General features: G+C 43.8%; 1 protein-coding gene and 1 long non-coding RNA gene across 4 annotated transcripts in view; one reads left to right on the top strand and one right to left on the bottom strand.

The window, feature by feature from the left end:
* IL2RA (interleukin 2 receptor subunit alpha) overlaps positions 1 to 11329 on the bottom strand; it is a 54127-nt gene extending 42798 nt beyond the window's left edge. Inside the window, exon 1 of one of the 2 annotated variants that reach the window (XM_077897307.1) lies at positions 10934 to 11329. In XM_077897307.1, coding sequence (XP_077753433.1) covers positions 10934 to 10997 — 64 coding nt within the window. In that variant the 5' untranslated portion in view covers positions 10998 to 11329. The remainder of the gene's footprint in view (positions 1 to 10933) is intronic. The other variant, XM_077897308.1, reaches the window with a different exon arrangement.
* The window catches only part of LOC144313891 (uncharacterized), a 74574-nt gene that overhangs the window by 39695 nt on the left and 13147 nt on the right, over positions 1 to 21732 (top strand). Inside the window, exons 2-3 of one of the 2 annotated variants that reach the window (XR_013379543.1) lie at positions 1476 to 1726; positions 20387 to 20458. This is a non-coding gene — a long non-coding RNA (uncharacterized LOC144313891). Of the gene's footprint in view, positions 1 to 1475; positions 1727 to 14419; positions 17525 to 20386; positions 20459 to 21732 lie in introns of those variants that run through there. The other variant, XR_013379542.1, reaches the window with a different exon arrangement.

Raw genomic sequence — 21732 nt, 5'->3', positions numbered from 1 at the left:
AACCCTGAGATCAAGAGTCGAACGCTCCACCGGTTGAGCGGGGCAGGTGCCCCAGTTATTCCCATTTTACACCCACAGCAGCCGAGGCCCATGGAGGTTTAAAGGACCCACCTGCCAGCGAGTCTTACCTAGACTGTGGAACGCACAGATCGTGTCTTTCCCTGGCCTGCGACGACCACCCTGTCGTAGCCTGCTCCTTGCAGGATGCGTCCAACGGCCTGAGCTCGGCAGGGCTCTGTGTCCGAGCTCACAGCCGCCCTGAAGGCTCCCCATCCACCACCCGCCTCAACTCCCTGAGTCTGGTGCAACTATGAGCCGCTCTCAGAACCCGCTTGTCTCGGCCTCGCTCATGCTGCTGCGCTTCCAACTCGGTTCCCGTCTTCTCGACTCGTGCTAGTCACGTGGGCCTCCCTAGCCTTTCCCTTGAGGATGCCCCCTGGCCCCTGCCGCCTGCTCGGCGATCCTCTGCCCTCCTAGACCACCCGCGGGTTCCTCACCCACGCCTACTGCCCTGTGTCAGCGGGTGCACACCCGTGGCTAGGCCTGCGGACCATGGCACTCACCAACAGTTCTGAAGACCAGCGGGGTCACCCAAGTCCGAGCTAGGCTTTGCATTCAAGACCCCCTAAGTCATGACCCCCTCCCCTCCCAAGATGCTTTCAGTTGGGAAGAAGGCCAAGCCGGCAGATGAGACGGGGAAGATTGTTCTGGTGAGAGGGAAGGTGCCCCAGGAGCCGAGCTCTGAAACCCTGGTGGGGAAGTTGCGTTTGCACAACAGGACTGCTGGCTGGGGTGCATGCAGCGAGGTGTCCTGTGAGCAGAGGGCCTGCAGCTGCTCCCGGGTATAGAGGATCCTAATGGACCGTGTCCCAGAGGCAGCAGGGAAGGATTGGAACTCTTTGGCTAGGGAAGAGGCACCCCCGAAAGTGACATTCAGGGGACTCTATCTGGGGATGCACGAAAGGCTACCTAAAGTGAGGGCCCTGGAGGCTTGGCCAGGAAGCCCGGGACCTGGTGCCGGTGCTCCTCTGCTGCACACAGCCCGCCCGGCCCATGGCCTCAACACCTCAGACCCCTGGCCTGGGAAATGGGAGCGATCGTGCCCCCCCACCCGCGCACAGGGCTGGCCTGGGGTGCCGGGTGCGGGGTGTGCAGCCCAGCGCGGCTCATCGCACACACCTGCTATGAGCCGGCCGAGACCCTGGGAGTCGGAAAGTGAAACTGCAGGGCCGCCGGGTGAAAGGCGGTGACAGCCAGTGAAAGCCCCAGCGTGAACGACACGAGCTGCTCGCTTCAGGCTGACACGCTTACCCTTTGCGGTCTCTGCTCCCCCGGGGGCCAGCTGGGTGTCGGAGGAAACTGCCTTTCATTATATAAAGGCTTTTTTTTTTTTTTTTTTTTGGTAGTTGTTTGTTTTGCTTTCCACTTAAAATAAGGAGTTTTCTCTTTACAAAGGTCCTTTTATTCTAAATCAGGCTCTGAACAGAGGTGTCACTACCACAGGGGCCGGAAGCAGACACCACACGGCTGCTCAGCTGGGTTCAAGGCGGGGAAGCCACCGCGGCCAGGACAGCTGTCAGCTGCGGCGCCTCCTGCAAAGTCAGCGCCCCCAAAACTCCCGGGAAACTCACACGGCTCCCAGACAGGAAGAAGCTGACGTCAAGCTAAGTTTCAGGGCGTCAAGCAAAACTCTCAGAAATGATCCCCCCGCCCTCTACTTGGCATCGTAAGAAACCCATCTTTCCCCGAGGGGATGGGCCTGTCTGCTCCCGGGGGCTCGTTTCATTTTGCAATGGAGAAACCCCTCGGCTTTGCTTCTAAGCAGGGATTCGGTTCCCTTCATCTCTTTCTCGGAGAGGACCGTGCTTGCTGCATGTCCAGGGTTCGGGGCCTGTTCACACACAGCTGGGGATGTGGTGGTTGGCCAGCACTGTCTACACGGTGCTTCTGAAATGCCTGGGGGCCCTGGGGGCAATCGGTTTGTTCTTCTTCTTCTTTTTTATAATATTTATTTATTACGAGAGACACAGAGAGAGAGGCAGAGACACAGGCAGAGGGAGAAGCAGGCTTCAGGCAGGGAGCCCGATGTGGGACTCAACCCCGGGACCCTGGGGTCATGCCCTGGGCCGAAGGCAGACACTCAACCCCTGAGCCCCCCAGGCGCCCCTGCTCTCTGCACTGCCTCTCTCTCCCGCTGGGCGAGGACTCCCGGAGGCCACGGACTGGGCTACTACATTCATCTCTAACCCCTCATCTGACACATAGTCGTTGCTCAAGCACTACCTGCTGAATGATTAATAAGCAAAGGAATGAACAGGTCACTGAAAGTCCTGCCGCAGAGGAGACTGTCCCCTGCCACCCTTCCGCTTCCCTCCCGTGCCCGTCTATCCACTGCACCTCGGTGGCAATGTTTTCTAAGCTCTGAAACGCTCCACAGCAGAGCAGACTCCCACCATCACGCCTCAGGGGCATACACCTTATCCCTGCCTTTTTTTCTTTCTCTTTTTTTTTCTTGCCGAGAATACCAAAAGCAGCGAGGCTTCTAAAGAAGGTATCTATTTCGGTCCCAAACAGAAAAGAGTGGGTGATTCCGTGGGCAGAGATTCCTGAACATGGTGGGGTTGACTCATGCCTGAAGGTGCTCAGAATTTCCTCTATTTTGTGGGCGGCCGGGGCAGACTTGGCTCCACTTAAGTGCTTTCTTTGAAGCAGTCAAAAGCAAGAAAGACACTCCAAGCTGCTCAGAGGGGCGGGGTGGTGGTGGTGGTGGAAAGAGCCGTGGAGGGGAACAGCAGGATTCAGAGAATTTAAGACTCCAAGGAAGTGATGGGACTTAAGAGGTCACTTGGGTCCCTTGGGTGGATGCCAGGGCAGTGACACGGCGGCAGGATTTGGATTTTGTGAGCACAGATGCAGAAATCTACACAATGGCAGGAGCAGTGGGCCATACCTTAGAGATACTTAGTTCAGCTTTTAAAAATTTATTTATTTAAAGATTTTATTTATTTATTCATGAGAGACACACAGAGAGAGGCAGAGACATAGGCAGAGGGAGCAGCAGGCTCCCTGCAGGAAGCCCGATGTAGGACTCGATCCCAGGACCCTGGGATCATGACCTGAGCCGAAGGCAGATGCTCAATCACTGAGCGCCCCCAGGTGCCCTTAGTTAAGCTTTTTACAAAGCGAGAATAAACTTCTTTATTAATACGGTGCTTGAATTTTTGACCTTGGCAGCAGTTTAGGAGAATAGTAAGGAACGCAAGTTTCCCTAGTTGTATGACTGGGCAACTTAACGTGCACGAGCTCCGGTGTCCGGCTATAACCCGGGGATGATAATAGGGCCCACTTATTCTGAGATTAACTGAAGTGACGCTCTGCCTTCAGGGAACACCTGAAAGGGAGCGTGCAGGCCGTGAGTGTTGGCTCCTGGTAATATGATCTCTGTCGAAAAAGTTTCTTGGAACAAGGCTGAAGGCAGATGAGCCTGAAAGCAGGCAGTAGGCACTGGTATGAGGTCTGCGGGCCGCATTGCTCCCCGCGGTCCGCTGTCCCCAGCCTACAGCTTCGCTCACCTGCTCCCACTTCTCTCCCGCAGTAGGTCCTGGAGACCGGGCCATTCTTCATGCTTTTCTGGGGAAAGGAACCAATTGCCTCTATTTGTTCTTTAGAAAATGCTGCTCGGGGCACCTGGGTAGCTCAGTGGTTGAGCACCTGCCTTTGGCTCACGGTGTGATTCCGGTGTCCCGGGATCGAGTCCCACATCGGGCTCCTTGCATGGAGCCTGCTTCTTCCTCTGCCTGTGTCTCTGCCTCTGTGTGTGTGTCTCTCATGAATAAATAGATACAATCTTAAAAAAAAGAAATAAAGATGCTGCTTTTTCTTCTACTTTTGGGGAAAAGCACTCAACTGCTCCTAGCCTCCTGGCACCAGCCTACTTTCTCACCATGTATGGCAGGAGGCCCATGGGGGTTCCAGAAAGCACATCTGATTAACCTGCCACCTGCCTTCCACCGTGGAGCAGGCTTGCTTAGAGGCATTCAGATGGCATTCAGATCGGCCCCTGACTCCTTCCCTTCATCTTCCCAGTGAGGTGAACTTCTGGTCACCCCCCACCCATACTGCCCACATTCTGGTGCCTTAGAGTTTTCTGTCTGAAATTGTCCCATATGTGGATATCCAGTTGAGCTGCTGATCAAAAGCCCCATGAATTGGGGGCGTGGGGGCATAGGGATGGGTTGTCAGGATGGAAACCCCTAGAATCTAGCCTCATGGTATGTGGTTAGCTGCAGCCAGGTCAGGGGCAAAATTAGTGGGGAAATTAGATCCCAGACTTCCTGACTATTACCAGGGCTGTCATATGGTATTGGTGATGCTGATCCAATGATTCATTGTGTGAAGGAAATCCACCAGACACCACTGACATGTGTAGACACCTAGAGGATGAAAGTGAGGGGAGGACTCAGGTGCTTTTTGTCTGAGCAAAAGTATTAGTTTTCATCAGAGAACCACTAGCCATTTGAGCCTCATTTTACTCAGCACACACGCAAATGCTTCTGTTTATACATGAAATATGGGCCATTGATTTCATTGCCCTCATAAAGACCTCAGTTTTCAGTCTATTACTCACAAGGCATGACCCACGTCTACAACTTTAGCAAAATCGTTAGAGATTACTATCCTCTCCCCCAAGTCCTGATAGTCATAAGCACAAATTCAGAGTCGTTATGTCCTAGAGCCTTTCCAGACTCTCCAGAAAGCATATTACCCTCCCTATTTTGATCGCTATGGCATGCATTGACTTTGCTGTGTACTACTTTGAAATATTTGATCTTGTGTCTTTCCCAAATTGGTTTTCCCATTTTAGTTGCAAGCTCTGCCTTGGTCCGTGCTACTCAAAATGAGGTCCCTGCACCAACAACATGGGCTTCACATGGGAGCCTGTTTGAACCACAATCTCAGTCCCCACCCTAGACATCCTGAATCAGAATCTGCTACATAACAATATTCCCAGGGGTGATTGTAAATACATTAAACTTCGGGAAGTACTATGTTAAGGAACCTATTCTTAGTGAATAGAAATGAAATCATGGAATCAGACCAACCATGGACATCGTCATTCTGTGGATTTTAATCCTGTGTCTTAAATCACTTGAGGAACTTAGAAAAAAAATGTTACTGTTATGTCCAGTTCTCATCCTCAGAGAGTCTACCCTAACTGGTCTTAATTGGTCCTGGGTGAGGCTTGGATATCATTTGTTGAAGCATCCCAAATATACCCTGGGAAATGCTGCTGTAAATACAATTTTCAGTGAGATTTGTGTTCTCTTATTGATGGATGCAAATCCAAGAGTAACCATAAGATAAGTCAAATAGCCAAAAACTATCTGAGTAATCTTAGGGTGGAAGATACCGAAAATACCTAGAGACAATTACATTACTGTTTGCCCCTAAGTGGGTGACTTATTTGAAAGCCTGGCGGGGGTTCAGCGATGGGTATTGACTCATCGGCAGACACTGTTTGCTCTCCTTTGACCGTCTTCTAGAAGGAACTGCCCAACAGATGTTTCATCTCCAGTGTTAAGCCATGAGCAGCTTGAGGGCAAGGACCACACCCCCTTTCATCTTGATGATCCTAACCAGTGAATGGATGGATGGATGCATATCACTGAGTGTCCCATGTAAACACATGCAGGAATAGTGGACTGGAATCTAAGAGGCCTGGATTCTAGTTCTGGCTCTTCATTCTTCTTGCTTGCCTAGTATTTTTGGTTTGTCCTTAGCACCCTTGTCTTGCTGTCCTCGCTAGGTACAACCATACCTCTTAAGTTGACTTTGCCAAGCCGGCTACGGCTCTCCTACCAGGGAGAGTAACTTTCTGTGTGTCATTCTTTCTGTTCATGACTATGAGTGTTATTATGGTAAAGAACAATTCAGAGGTCTTACTGGGTGACCCTGGTTTACAGGAAGGTTACGACCCAGATAACTATGCTCCAAAATTTTGTGTGTATAGGTACATTTTTCTAAGGAGACAGATCTCATCAAATTTTCTCAAGGACTCACCATTCAAAAAAGATTAAGAATGGAAAAGCTAGATGGACTCTTGCTGTCACATTGTTCTCCCTGTTGAAATGTTCAGGCTCTATGTATAGAAGTGACAAGTGAGTTGATCTTTATGCAGTGAGGTTCTCCAGGCCTTTTATTTATTTATTTATTTATTTATTTATTTATTTATTTATTTATTTATTTATTTATTTATTTTTGGCCCCCTTGATGCTACCTGGGGGGCACTGGCTGACTCCACCAAAGAATAACTTCCTGAAGAAATTAATTATTAGGAAGACAGGTGAGGAGGAAGATCTTTAAGGGTTTCTGAACTTTCCTCACCTCGCCTAGATGAAGAGCTGAACAAAAGACAAGGATCTTAGGAAGTTTAGAGACCATCTCCCAAGAAGCTTTTGAGGGCCCCCGGGTGGACCACACACTGATGCCGGGGTGGGCACTTATTGTTAGCCTGGAGAGAAGCAGTCACAGATTCTAAGTCCAAAGGGATCAGAGGCTCTCACTTCAGCTTCCTGCCTGGTTTGGGAAATCTCTGCACCATATCTGACAACTGCTCATTGAGGCTCCACTTAACCACTTCCAGAGAAAGGGAGCCCATGACTTTGTGGAGAAGAAAGAGGCAGAGGAACTTTTTACTCCAAATGTTTGGCCACTAGAAGCTCGCTGAACACAAATAAACCTATGGTTCAAGTTCTACCTTTTCAGAGGCTTCCCCTCACCCAGTCTCAGTTGCCTTCCTGTTCCAATCCCCTTTTCTTTTCTGTTTCTCACCACTGCCCAGAGTTTGGGGCAGGGGGCAGACAGTGGACTGGATTGTGCTATTTCTCCTAAAGCCAAAAATATGCACCCATGTGTGCTCTTGTACTTGAAAAAAAAGAAAATCACATATCTTTAATTTCATCTTCTAGAAGGGGAAGTAAAACATAGAGATTGGAAGGAGATAGAGGACAACCATGGGGGAAGATTGGAAAGAGGCCAGAATGCCACCCTGTCCCTCTTCCTGGCCAGCATGTGCACCTCTCAAGGGCATCCTCTAGAAGTAGCCAGAAGGCCTCAATTTGGACATTTTCAGGGATGGAGGGCTTATAACTTTTGAATCAATCAATTGAGTGAAGACCTTTCCTTTCCTCACAGACAATGGCCAGCAATAAAGAGAAGAGAAATAGTTTCCCACTCATGTAAGACCTCTCCTGTGAGGAACAAGGAAATTGTTTGAGGATGAAGATTCCCTGAGGAAGCAGGCAAGCAGTAGAGTGCCTCACCAGCACTCGGTGGTGTGTTTGCCTTCATGCTCACAACTGCAGCATGTACGGAAGCAGTGGGTCGTGCCTGAGTGCAGTGGTGTACCTTTCAAGAGTTGGAAATAACCTGCAATGAGATGTCAGGCTTTGGTACTCTGCCACTTAAATGTCTCTTTAACCCAGACCCTGTGTGTATGTCTTTAGTCTGGAAACTTTCTCATCTGAAAATACCCCAGCTTGAAAATGCCTTTTAAGCAGAGCTTATTTTATTTCCTTTTAAGAATTTTTGACAAAACAACAGGAGTCTCAAAATCATTTCTATCAACCTGCTCATTTTACAGAGAGGAACTGAGGCCCAGGGAGGTAGAGCAACTTGTCAAAAGTCGTGCTCTTCATGTCTTGTCTTCAGTCCTCCAACAATATTTGTGAGGAGCTGCCTTCACCCACTTTCATCTCCCTGCAAAGTTCAGTTTTCTCCTGATTCTTCTCTCCACTGACCTCAGGTGACAGACCCTACTTTCTAAGGGAATTCTTAAGTTTTGAGGTTTCTACTGACTCCTGGGCAAGGAGGGGAGCAGGGAAATTCACTTGAATGGCCACTGTGTTGAGGGATAGCCTGACTCAAGGGTGACTCTAGCTGTTACAGGAATGACTTTAACAAGACATTATAAGAAGTATCCAGAATGCTCAAGACTTAGCCAAGGAAATCTCATAATAAAATAAGAAATCTAAGATGAGTGGGGTCAAGTAATCAAGTTGTAGAGATCAATAACAATTCTTTACTAGTACCTCTGACCATGAGTGAAGTCACTTTTTTTGTGTGCCTTGGTTTTCTCAAACCTAAAATGGAGCATAGGGGCAGGTGACATACAGCACTGCCTATTTAAGACATGCTGTTTTAAAGGAAGTAGCAACTGATCTATGAAATATTCTCTAAGATTAGCAAAGCCCTGTCTCTCCAAGGCATATCTTAAAGATGAACAAGATTAACCATGATAATAATGCTTTGGGATCTAGAGAAGTGGAATGATTAAGTGTGGAGAGTTTAAACATTAAAACCCAAACATTTTGGGTTTTAATGACAAATGAGAAGATGGGAAATTCCACTGTGGGCAGTAATCTTTACAAGAAGGGATAATTCGACAAAAATATCATCTTAATGGGTTTCCATACTTTGGGTTTTTGGTTTTTTTTTTTTTTTTTCAGTCTAGGGGGTGAAGATTTGATCACAGAATTCCTAGAATGAAAGAAAGATGATCAAAGTATAGATAAGCTTTCAGAATTTCCACAATTCTGAGAAAGGTGCCTTTGCTAACGTGCCATGTTGGTAACATCAGGAGAATTCTCTTTTTAACCACATCCCAGGACCCAGTAATATAGAGAATAAAAACACCTAAGTTGACTAATACATCCTCTGCAACCCATCACAATTTTAATTGGTGGCTTTGGAAATTTTCAGAATGAAAATCTGCCTTATGAATCAGCTAGAAATTGTATCTGTTGACAGTCTGTTTGATTTCGTTAGAGACCTCCCCCTTGAGGAATAAAAAGTCTTGTTTATTTTAAGACTGGGTTCCTCCTCTTGGAGGAAAAAGTCTGAGATGAGATTCTTTCTTACCCTGAGGTGTTTCCTAAACCATATGTTAATCCCAGAAACTCAACCACTTCACTCTCTTTCACCACCTGGGTCCTCATTTGCCTTTTGACTGGACTATTTAGGGGCCTTGCACCTGATCCTTCTTCACTCTATGCCAGAGTCACCTCCATAGAAGTGTATGCAATGAATGGAAAGAGAGTAAGTCAGGGAGCCCTGGGTTTGAATCCCAACTCTGTGCCTGTCTGTGTGACTTCTGAGTTTTGGGTTCTTCATCCAGTGAGTTTGTGATATCCACCCTGCGAAGTAGTTATGAAGATTAAAATAACACTTACATGTCTGACACATAGGAGGTACTCTATAAACAGTCATTTTTATCTTCTGGTAGTCAGTCATTGACTACCAAATGAAAGCAAAATTTATAACTTGCTATCCAAGGCCTTGGAGCATTCATTTGGCCCCATCCTATCTTTCCAGACTTGATCCTCAATGTCCCCACATGCCCATCCAGTGTTGGGGCCACAGCAAACCACTTGCTGCTCTGCTGTGTCTTTGCTCACAGAGACCTTTCTTTCTGGAATGTCTACTTAGGGGAATTTACTAGTCTCTCAGGGCTCTTTTTGCATGCTCCTGTCATGAAGCTTCTCTGTTAGTCCTGCTTACACAGATCTGATCAAATTCTAATCTGTAGTACTGTTATGATACCCATGCCTTTCCCTCCCTTACTAGGTTATGTCTCTTAAGGGTTGAGACTGTCTTGTTCACTCTCATATTTCCTACAGTATTGAGACAGGGACTAAGAGGTATTGAATAGATTTTTGGAGACCCAAGTGAATGGAAAAGTCTTTGTAATATTCCACGTGTCACACTGCCACCAAGACGTTTCATATCTTCAGATAAGTCACCAGTGGCTAGCAATAACACAAGTTTTCTTGAAATGTGTTTCCCAGAGATAGGTCATGATTTATTGTAAAGGTTTTTCTGTCCTAACTTGGACTATCCTTCCACTTTGCAAAGACCATGCTAAAACAGAAATCATCTCATAAGCCTTCCGTCATGCCCTTTTCAACTCCAAAGTGAAGAAATTCCTACCCCTGGGTCAGTTCACAGCCCAACGTAACCCAACGTAATCCTCCTTATATGCATCAATACGTTTCACTTCTTAACACATCTTCCTATGGCCAGTTAGCATTATCATACATCTAGAAATTAAGGCTATAAAATTATAGACTTTGATATCTGTCTTCCTGGGTAAGCAAGGGAAGACGTTATTAGAAAATTCACACTCAATTAGGAAAGGTGGTTTGAGGTAGAAGTTAGTGGTTTCTTATTTGTTAAAAAAAAACATCTTTGATAAAACCCATTTGAAAGGATGAATGAAATCCAAAATTTGCATATGTGTGTACATAACATGCATATATACACATGAGAATATAAGAAAAAATAGTGTTCTGAAAGTGAGTATGCTTATGCTTTCTAAAATTTCTATGACATTGTACATGAAGGAGAATCCTGGGTATTATTTCCTGAGGCAGTGAAAAAACAGCATACAGTTCCTTTGGGATCTTAAATTATCCCAGTGTTTCCTATATTAGTTACTGACATCTCAGGACGTTATCCTGGTCTTAGAGAGATACCTAGTAGATTTTTATTGTTATCTTACAGCTGATTAGAAGCCATGAAAAACTGAATACATTGAAAAATAAGAGAAAACTTCTTGAGGAATCTGCTCATTAGTATCCTGTTAACATTCAAATATCATGGCACTCTATTCACCCCAGAGTTAGTCAAAAGACTTTGAGTGGCAGGAGATCCCACCATTTCAAGCTCTGTTTGTAGGTCAGGGATGATTGAAGCATAACATGGGGCCCTGGTGGGTCACGGACAAGGGGTAGACTTCAAGATTCAACCCCTTTGTCTGCACTTTCTACTTAGGTGACCCCCCCGCCGGCCCGCCTGCCCGCAGACAATTCTGTGGATGGGAGGAGGTAATATCCATTAGAATTCCAAGATTCTGAGGGCACCCGTGAGCTCTTACCTGTCGTGTAGCCAGATACTGTGATGAATGTAAGGATTCCCCACATCAGCAAACATGGCTCCATCTTCCTGGCACGTGGGATAAGCTGCCTTCTTGAGGGCAGTGAAGAGAAAGTGTTTCTTTGCAGAAGGCTGAGTTTGCTACCAGCCTCTTGATTTCATTATGCTGGGAGGATGGGAGATGAAAGGATATCAGTCCGTTCGGGGTGTCATCTTTGCTGTGGTCCCTCCAGTCTCTATGACAGTCTGGAGTTGTTCTCTATAAGTATTAGGCTGCTTTGTTCAGCCAGGAAATTGTGCCTAACCCCCTTTACTCTCAAATATAGGAAGTGGTTTTAACCAGGTTTTTTTTCAAGTTCAATTGCTGGGAGGTGTGGGCTGGGGTTAGTGAGAAGGATGGACTTCATTTATGAATCCTTTTTCAGCTTCACCCAGAAAAGGAAAGGGAGATTCCCCTGCTGCTGAAAGAGGGTGAGCAAGCACTTCTTGGCAGTGGTCTCATTTTAGTGTTTCATAAATGACATCACTGTGAAATTGAGGTTCTCCCCAGACCTGCAGCTCCTGGAGGAGTCAGCAGGTGCCACATGATGAGATGGGGGACCATGGTGGGGTCCTCAATATTCAGGTAATTGAAAAGGATGCAGAAGACTGACTCATACTCAGAATTCATGAATTGTCTCCCGAGATCTATATTCAGTAGTAGCCATAATTATTTCACCACGATGTCCAGGTGCCTGAATGTGATTTGTCATTTTACAAGATATTTTGCCTCTCTTAAAGGGTTGTGCGTTGTACTAAAAGTGGGCTTTAGTTTTAAACTTGGGCTTTTCTTTTTTTTTTTTTTCAAAATCAAATCTTTCTTCCCTGTTTAATTATCAGAGTTATGTCTGCTTTTCATGAAATGGTTGACTGTGTTTTGCTATCTGGAAATTCATGTCTATTAGCCATCATCTAGGTATAGTAAAACACAATTTTTAAAATATTCGGGAACAAGCAAAAGGAAACCATCTGGCCAAACCAAGGCGGTTCATGATTCTACTATGTATTATCTCTACCCCTGACATTCTCTTGGAAAAGCAACTGCCTCTGAAGAGAGCCTTGGAATTCTGCAAATGAACTAAGAGCAGTTTCCAAGCTGAGTACCAGAGTTTGCAGAGAAAAATAGTCAACCAATCTCTTTCTGGGAGGGAGACACTTATCAAAGTGTGACAAGATTATTTTTTGATTCCAGAGCAGGCTTAATCTCACTGCTGGAAACATTTTCAACTGTATGCATGAGTGTGACAATTCCTGTTATCCCAAGAGCCTGTCCCACTGATTAAACTGGAGCTTTTTGCTAGCTGTAGTTATTATTGTATAATTTTGAAACAAACTTCGAGAAAAATTGTAAGTACCATAAAAAAATCTCCTCCCAATAAACTATGTAACAGTAGTTGCTGGGGGATGTTCCATTGCCCGTCGATACTTTAGTGATCACTTTAGTGATCAGGTTCTGACTTCCCCCCACTGGGCTGTTCCCTGTAGGGACCCCTGTTCCACTCTGCTTAGACCCTGACTCCTCATTCCAGACAGCATCCCCTTGGAGACACCTTCTTCACTACCTTTGGGCTGTGACCCCACCACTATTCTGGGCTACTGTATCACCTTCCACCAGAAACTGCTTTTGTCTCCCTTGCTTTGCTCTGCCTGAAAATTTTAGGGCTGAATTTTTCAAAAAAAGGAAGGAAAAGAGGAAAGCTAGTGGCTAGCAGCAAGATTAAGTAGTAAAAGGAAAATAGGGCCACGGGATGTGAAATCCAGACAAGCTCAAAGAGTAAGCATCTATGTAATAAAGAAGCAAATAAAACCACAATTACCTCCAAGATTTTTAGTGACCTTCATGTTTTTCTTAACCTCTAGAAAGGTCTTAGGAATTAACATTTCTTGATGGAAAGTGAAAAATACCTAGTTTACTAATACCTTCAATTTTATGTCAGTTTCTTTTTCTTTTATGAATTAAAGTAAAATTAAACTTAATGATATTTGTTTACCAATTGTTTGAGGATCAAAGAAATACTAACCAGGACTCATAAGGTACATTTGGGTTAAAGAAGACAGCAAAAGTTAATCTCACAAATCAATTAATTTCTTTATAAAATAACCAAATTTGAAGCATGATTTTTTTTTGCTTTACAACAGAACCTCCCTCAGCTCCTCCTCATAATGATTAGGAGAGCTAAATCTATTTTATTTTATTAGTAATAAAGTAATAAAATATTAATAAAGTATATTAAATATCTTTTTTCACTTTTATTATAAAAAAGTATACAAATATTTTTTTAATGATTTACTTATTTCAAGAGAGAGAGAGTGAGCACATGTGTGTGCCAGTGAGGAGAGGGGCAAAGGGAGAGAGAGAGAGAAAGAATCTCAAGCAGACTACACACTCAGCCTGGAGCCAGATGTGGGGCTTGATCTCAGGAGCTGAAGAAATGCCAGGGTTTCCAGTAAAACTAATGAGGTGGAAGTCCGAAACATCATTTCCACTAATGTTTCTTGGCAAGAACTTCATCATGAAGATCATGACCCGAGCTGAAACCAAAACTCGGCTGCTCAACCGACTGAGCCACCCAGGCGCCTGGTATACAAATTATTAAAATGAAAATAGCGATTCAGGGGGTCTTTTAAACCATATAATAGTAATTTTTATGAGGAGTGTTGGAATCATGATCTTAGGTAGATCCTCTATCAGAGGCCACATTTGACAATCCTTATACCCTATCTTACATTGGTATGTTGGCAGAGAGAGAGAAGCATCGAAATTACACACTGCTCAGAAAAAAATTATCAGCTGATTTGCCTTTAGAAGCTCACTTCTCCATTTTCAGGAAATTTCAGGTTGCATTTTTTCACTTTCTCTTGGGAATGTTAGGACTCGTTACTTGCTCATGTCAGTCCCAGTTGGAAAACCATGTAAAATTATTTTAGTCACAGAACTGACTCTGCAGTATAAATATTGGGTATTCACCAAACTGAGTAATATCAGAAACACATGATAAAATTAAAATTCAAGTTACATGACAGACCAGAGACCACTAAATTGACAACCACAACATGACAGTGTGATGGAAACCTCTAGCAGTTCACCAGAATCATTATTCCTTTCTTCTTGGGCAAATGAATAGAGTACACTCCGTAGCATCCCATATAGCTATGATTCTATGATGAAGTTCTTGCCAAGAAACGTTAGTGGAAATGATGTTTTGGACTTCCACCTCATTAGTTTTACTGGAAACCCTGGCATTTCTTCTTTCCTGCTGACTGGAATGATGTGACCAGAGTAATCTTGGAAGCTGGGTATTGAAAATGCCAGTACTGTGCTCCAACCAGGCTACTGAATGCCTGGACACAGCTACATATGACCAGGTGTATGTACCTCAAACTGCTATATATAAGTAAACATTTTTTCACATTAAGCCACATCATTGTGGGGTCTTTTGTTACAGCAGCTTGACTTACCCTGACTAATATAATTGTGCTCAATGGACAGAGCAAACGTCACACATTCCTGCATTAGTGATTTCCCATTGGACAGCAGGCTTGCTTAGGAATGGCTCAACAATTTTCGAATCATGTAAGAACAACCATAACTCACCAATGGGAAAAAACAGCATTTTATGAGCTTCTAAGCAAAAATGCTTTTACCTTATCTTTTCCAAATATGGAGGTTCTGCCATTTTGCTTTAAACCATAAGTCTAGCTAAATGATTCCATTGTCTGACATAATTTGAAGTTTCTTCCTAATGTTAAAGTTTCATATAAACATATCTTGACATTTGAAACAAGATGGTGAAGGTCAAGTAGCAAAGGAACAAGTAGGTCCACTAGAAAAGCAGTACAAAAAAAGATACCTTTAAGTAATTGATTGTATTTATAAAATATTTAAATTCATGTTAACGGAAAGTTTCAAGATAATACTATATCACAAAGCCCCCACAATTTTTCTGACAAAGTAAGACAACCAACTCTCAGTATTTAGATGGACTAATATAAAACAAAGAACTTAGTTGACTTTTACAATTTGCACTGAGTGAACTTTCAGCCCTTGTTTCCTGACCTTGAGCTTTCTAGTTGATGTCACACTGCAGTATGCAGAGACTGAAGATCCAGGGATAGGCGAAGGTCACAGAACCATTTTGTCATGAATTATACATAATCTCACACTGACGCTCTATATACCAAAGCTGTTGTGCTTGATGAATTTATAATTGAGACGGAAAGACACTTGAGTATCACTTCCTCCAGGAGGCCGTTTCTAATCCTATCTACCACTGTCATAGTACCTGCCATGCTGTATTGTAATGCACTGTTTAAATGCTGTTATACTGCTATTTGTGAAGACAATTATGCATAAAATATAACTAGCATATGGTAAAGCAATTACAGATAAATTCTTTGTGAGTACATGTCAAAATTTTGTCTCAAGCCTGCTGCAAGGAGGTAATTTCCAGTGAGTCCAGTTCAAAGATTTTTGTTCTACTAGAGGGTTTTGTTTTGCTTTTTTTTTTTCTTTTTAAGAAAGTGTAGATAACATTGATAGATTCAGCCCAAGAAAGGAACATTTGGTTAAAGGCAGCTAAGTTCCTCACAGGACAGACGGTCAACTGTGCAAGTTGAGTCTCAGTTTATCAGGAAATTGCTCAACCCTGTTACCAGAAAAGCTTGGTACTTCCCAGAAGAAACTGTTCCTTACATCAGACAGCAAATTTCTGATCCAGTCTGCCTTATCTTAGGCTTGAGAGATGGTTTTCTAATGGTAAAAAATGATAAATACAAATGGTCATGATAAGAAGAAAAACAGAAAGCCAGGAAGGGAAAATTTAGTGGGTTGTTATGATGGAGAAAGGTCTAAAAATGGTCCTTGAGGAATAAGTGCAGCCTTGGTAGGTGGACATGCCTAGGTAACAAGGGATGGTCTGCAGTTGGCCAGAAGCAGAGCCAGGTAGACAGATAGTGGAAGCTGTGGGTAGAAATATCAGTTGGATTCAAACTGAGGTGGACCATGATGGACAATATAAGATATCTGAATTTTAATCCCTAAAGATATCAAAGCAAGGGCAGGCACAATCCAAGCGATGCCTGAGCTGGGGCAGCAAACAGGAGAGATTAAAGGTGCAGGGGAGACTGGGTGTACCGAGATGCTATGATATTCCCCAGGCATGAAATAATAAGGACCTGAATGAACTGATACAAACAGGAATGGCAAGGAGGAACGATGTCAGGATATCTTGCAAAGGAAAAATGCAGTTTTATTACCTGGTATACAGGGGCAAGAAGTAAAGAATGGCGGTTGTAAACTTTGGTAGAGTAAAAACTCACTGATTTAGATCTCATCTTTTCCCTTCCTTGAACGTTCCCTGGTGAAGACGCTAGTGGACACAGAATGAAGAGGCCAGCAAGGGCAGATGGGAGGAGACAACAGGTGGTTAAATCCAGGTGCCTGAGGCTAAGATGAGGTGAGGGGCAGAAAGGTGGTGCCATTAATGGACAAGAGCTAGTCCTTCACTTTTGGTTGTTCTCTCATTCCCACTATATTGGGTGGTCCTTGAAGACAGGAACTCTGTTTTTGGCATTTATCATCCAGACTATCCTAAACCCTTGGTTCCCGCATCTCTTCCATCACCCTACTAATGAATAGTTAGCTTATAGCAGAAACTATTTCTAAGAGTCTCGATGCAGAGAAAGGGGGTAAAGGAAGAGCAGGTGAAGGGAAAAGATGTGGTGAGAAATCTGTCACCTTCTTTCATTTTCCCCTCATTTACCATTATGGCTTGTCATTTTGCTGGTCCTTTCAACAAAGACCCTTGTCCCAAGTGGCACAGATTCTCCTTTGAAAGGAGATAAAAGAGCTGCATCTTGAATGCTTGAGAGCAGAAATAAAAAGTAAGGGGAAAGGATGAGATAAGGAAGAAAGAGATAAGAAAGAAGTGACAACAGTGAGGGATGGTAAACTTCATAGGTGGACGAGGTACCACAGCTTGCTGACTCCTATTTGTGGAGGATGGTGTCACCAGTTCTCCACAGAGAATAGGCAGAGTCAATAGGGTGGGCATGAGCATGCACATTAGACATGTCAAGGGTGAGAAAAATTGCTTTATAGTGGAAAAAGAGATGGTGAATTGGCAATGGAGAAGTAGAGATGACAGAGAGCACAGAGAAGGGGTGAGGAGAGAGGGAAAAACTAAGGGGAACTTTGGGGGAAATAATAGAGAGCTTAAAGGGATTTTTAAGATCATTGGCAAATAATAGTTTGCAATTTGCTCTGCAATGTTAACCCCTTCCCCCAACACTTCCACAAAAGTCTTGAGTAAAAAAAAAAAAAAATAAATAAATAAATAAATAAATAAATAAATAAATAAATAAAATTCCCATTTCTTGCTCCTGCCTTTTGGAGTTAACTTCACTTTGAGGGTGTGTTAAAATGCTGAACACAGCTTCCTCTGTGAACCAGGGGCAAGAGAGAAGGCCCATGAGCTCAGGAATCCCAGGATTTCTCCCTCTTCTCCCCTGCTGCTCTCCTCTTCACCATTTCGTAGTGGACTAACGTCAACAGGTGAGTCTCAGGAAGGGAGAGGGCAAAACTCAGATAAAGGAATTTCATTTCTGTCAAGTCACCCCTCAGCAAATGTTGCCTGCAAACCTGCGATTAAAGTATGGTGCTAGGATCTGGGGACAATCTAAGAAATTCAGACTCGCTCTGAGGATGCTCACAATCTACTCAGAGAAAGAAAGAAATGAGCTCTTGACAAGAGAAATGACTGGGGTTCTGCAGGGATCCTTTGAGCATGCAGGCCTGCCCTGCCTTTGCCAGCTGCACCACATGAAAGCGGCCCCACTCTCTCATCTCACACTCCTAGCAGAGCACGCTTGCAGAGCTGTGGCCTCAGAGTCAGAATCCAGAGAGAGGAGGACTCTAGGCAGTCAAATGACCAGGGGTGCTGCAGAGAGCCGATTGTTTACATAGCTCATGTTTTTGTTAGGTTCAGGAAGAGGCTGTTTTCCTAAGTCTGTGGTGCCCCAGGCCTTTCTGACCTTCATCTTCTAGATACGGGCCTGAAATCTCCATTCAAGGTCCCGCCATTTAGTTTTTTCCATACAGCATACGTGCTCTTGGGGGCATCCTTCAATAAGGTTTAATTCAAGGAATCAGATTGAGAACCCAGGAACAAAGCACTCAGTCCAGGGAAAGATGCAAAGACCAAGAAAACTAGGGTTCCTGCTCACCAAGAGCCCACAATGTAATTATAGGGTTGGGAGCAGAAAGGCCCCCAACCAATTGCAAACACATTTGTTAAATTGATAATCCCCCAAATAGCAAATCAACCAACACAAGGGAAGCCGGGGGTGGAGGTCTTCAGCACACGTTTGTTGAGTGGGTGGTAGATGTGGAGTCTGCTCTGCTGTGACACCTTTCATCGTTGAGAGGTATGTCATACTACTTCAGATTTTGCCCCAGTTGGTGCTATGCAAAGTCTTATTTCTCTCAAACTGGTGTTGAGAGAATGCTGCTGCTAATTCTATGAAATCTACAGGTGCATCCTGTTATTGTGATAGAGGGCTGAATTTCTACAGTTTGTAATTTCCACCAGATTTTACTAGATGGGGCACAGGGGCACCATGGAAAAACTAAATCCACTGTGAATCGAATAACTACCCTCCTCATATGTCTGGTTTCCAAGGAGCCATTTGACTATTGTGAATTGCCCTGCCTCTAAGATACTGGGAGGGAACAGTTGGTTTGAATGAATCAAAAACTGAGCCCTCCATCTGTAACAGGTGAAAGTTGACCCTGCCATCATTTTGCAGCTTCAGAGGACTAGTCCTGTTGGATCTCACAGAGATGGCCAGAAAGTTAGGTGCCTTTTCCCTCTTTCCATTTGAGACGTGTATTTGCTAGCTGGATACCAGCAAAAGCTCCCTCATCTCTTCCATCGTGGCTCTAGTTCAGGGATGGATAATCCTCCATCTCATCCTTCACGCCAGCATTGCTCAATTACTAACGGCTGCCTGGAGCAGATCCTGGGGCTGTATTAGAACTAGGGGACTGTCGGGATTTATGTGAAGGAGGCATGCTGTCTCCTCCATCATTCTTCTCCATTGCTTCCAGTTTAGTTTTCTTGAAGTGTAGTCATTTTTCCCTTCCTTTACCCCAAACCTAGAGTCTTCGGAATCCATAATGTCTTTGGATTAAGCCCAGATTCATCAGCCTGGCTTTCAAGATCCTTCCTAATCTGCCCTAACCTAGCTCTTCAACAGGAATTCTCCACTATTCTCCTTCCTGCTGGCTTTGCTACAGACAAATGAGCAATAAACAAAAATCATCAACTGCTCACTAACCTTACTGCAACACGACTTCCTCTTTCCTTAGTTCTCTCTGCTAAATGCCCAAGTCCAAATCTAACTGATTCTTTAAGATACAGCTCAAATGTTACCTCCTAATGGAAATCTCACCTTTTCCCTGTATCCTAGATGTATCCTCATCTCTCCTTTGCATCTCAGTGGCCATGATAATCACTGCCATTGATTAAACACACACTACATGGCAAGCACTGTGTTAAGAATTTCATATGTATTATCTCATTCGTTGCCTTTTCACAGCACCTGGATAAGGCCAGTGCATTATCATAATTTCCAGTTTACAGATGAAGACATTGAGTATCGTTGCAGCTATGAAACACCCACAGTCACACGATTAATTAGGGATGGTGTCATGTCTAGATACCTTAAATAGTGTCACTATTCCATCACTCTCAGGGCATTTCCAAATTTATAATGTGTTACATGTCTCTGGAAACATCTGATCATTCCAACCAGACTCTATGTGTTCCTTTTTTTATCTTTTTTAAAAAAAAGATTTCATTTTTTTTTGAGAGAGAGAGAGAGAGGGAGAGTGAGAGAGAATCTGAAGCAGACTCCGCACTGAGCACAGAGCTCAATGCAGGGCTTGATCCTACAACTGCCAAATGATGACCTGAGCTAAAACCAAGAGCCAGATGCTTAACCGATTGAGCCACCCAGGCACCCCTCTACGTGTTTCTAAAGACAGGAAATGCCTCTAAGTCACCTTTTTATTCCTAGTGCCTCATGTACTACTTTGTGCATAACAGGTATTCAGTAAGTATCTGCTGAATGAATGATTACGTGGAGAGTCCTTTTAGAGCTCTGGTTTGGGAGACAAGATCAATATGGTATTAGCCTTAACTGGTTTTCATTAGAGGTTTTACTTTAAGGAACTAGATTTGAGGAGAAATCATTTGATTGTGTGTATCTGAGTCCACAATTATGCAATAGGCTACAAAGGGTTTGATGGTACTCACACCTTCAGTTTTAGTAAGAAAGATGGTCAGTATCCCTTAGGCATGAATCCAGAGAATTGGTTGCAATTAGCCCTCTGATGTAAGCTCCTTTGTTTTAGGAACAGAGTGTGTTCTCTTTGGCTCTAGACCTGCTCTCCTTAAGAGCCAATGGATCTCCAGAAACTGAGCGGGTAAGAATGGAGAAATAATATTTTGCTTACTTAATGTTCTGAGCAACTTTACCCTTTCATGAAAACTCACAACTTTCCCTACAATTATTTCTAGCAACTTCTAGTTTCAGAGCTTGAGAAAAGGAAATGAAACAAAACAAAAAATAAAGAAAAATGGTAAGCAAAATCAAAACCAAAGACATTCTGGGTCATGGGGGCAAGAGGATTATTTTATGATAGGCAAATTTTGTATTCAATATGAACCTGGAGGATTAAAACAGAACAAAGAAAAAACATAGAAGTGACATTAGCAAGTTGTTAAATTCGTGAAATCCAAAAATCTATTCCATCAGTCATGACCAGATGGGGTATTAACAATACCTCGAATTGGTGAAATACATTTCTTCTTGAAAAAGCTCAAAACTTTTTGTTTGAGTTATTTCCTTTTTTTTTCTCCCCAATCTGTTGTGGAATATTCTGTTTCTTGTTGATAAATGAAGATATTGAGATCTGTTGAGATTAGGTTGATTTCATCCATGCTGTAAACAAGGACTAAATCCTACTTTTCTCACTTCTCTGTCTTTTTCTGATAAAACTCACATCTCCTGTTATTACCAATATTTCCTCATGTTGGTAACTTATCTGTTTTATACAAAGAAAGAAATTCTTCATCTTCTGATGAGCTCATTTTTGGTACTCTGTTTCCACTACAATTTATGTGCCAGCCACATGGCACTGGCATTATAGCAGAAACAAAGCAGAAAATCTTTGCTGTTATTGTGGTGCTTAAGTTCTGGTGAAGCAGATAGACAATAAGCAAGCAAACGAATAGATAGTGTAGTGTTTCATGGGGTAGGTGTTACAAAGAAAACTAATACAGGTAAGTAAAGTACGCCAGAATGGCACTGGACAGGATGCTACTTGAGGTGGGGAGGTCAAGAAAAGCCCATCTGAAGAGGCGACACTTGTCCAGAGTCCTGGGTAAGTGAAGGGAACAGCCATGTAGATATTCAGAAGAACAGGATCCCAGTGGCAGCATGAGCTTGGTGTTCTAGGATCAACAATCTGGCTAGTGTGAGTGAACAAGCCAGAGGACAGAGGAAAGAGATGCAGATTAAAAAAGTAGGGAGGGGCTGAACCATTTAAGGATTTGTAGACCAGGTCAGGAGTTGGGGATATTATTCTGAATTGATGGAAGCTATGAGAAAGCCGAGAGTGAAGGAGCAAAGTGATCAGATTATTGCAGTTGTCCAAGTGGACAGACTGTGGTGGCTTGGCCTGACATGATAGCGGTG

Source organism: Canis aureus, chromosome 5 (assembly GCF_053574225.1).
Source record: "Canis aureus isolate CA01 chromosome 5, VMU_Caureus_v.1.0, whole genome shotgun sequence".
Classification (NCBI taxonomy): Eukaryota; Metazoa; Chordata; class Mammalia; order Carnivora; family Canidae; genus Canis; species Canis aureus.
This window is presented reverse-complemented; position numbering and strand designations above follow the sequence as displayed.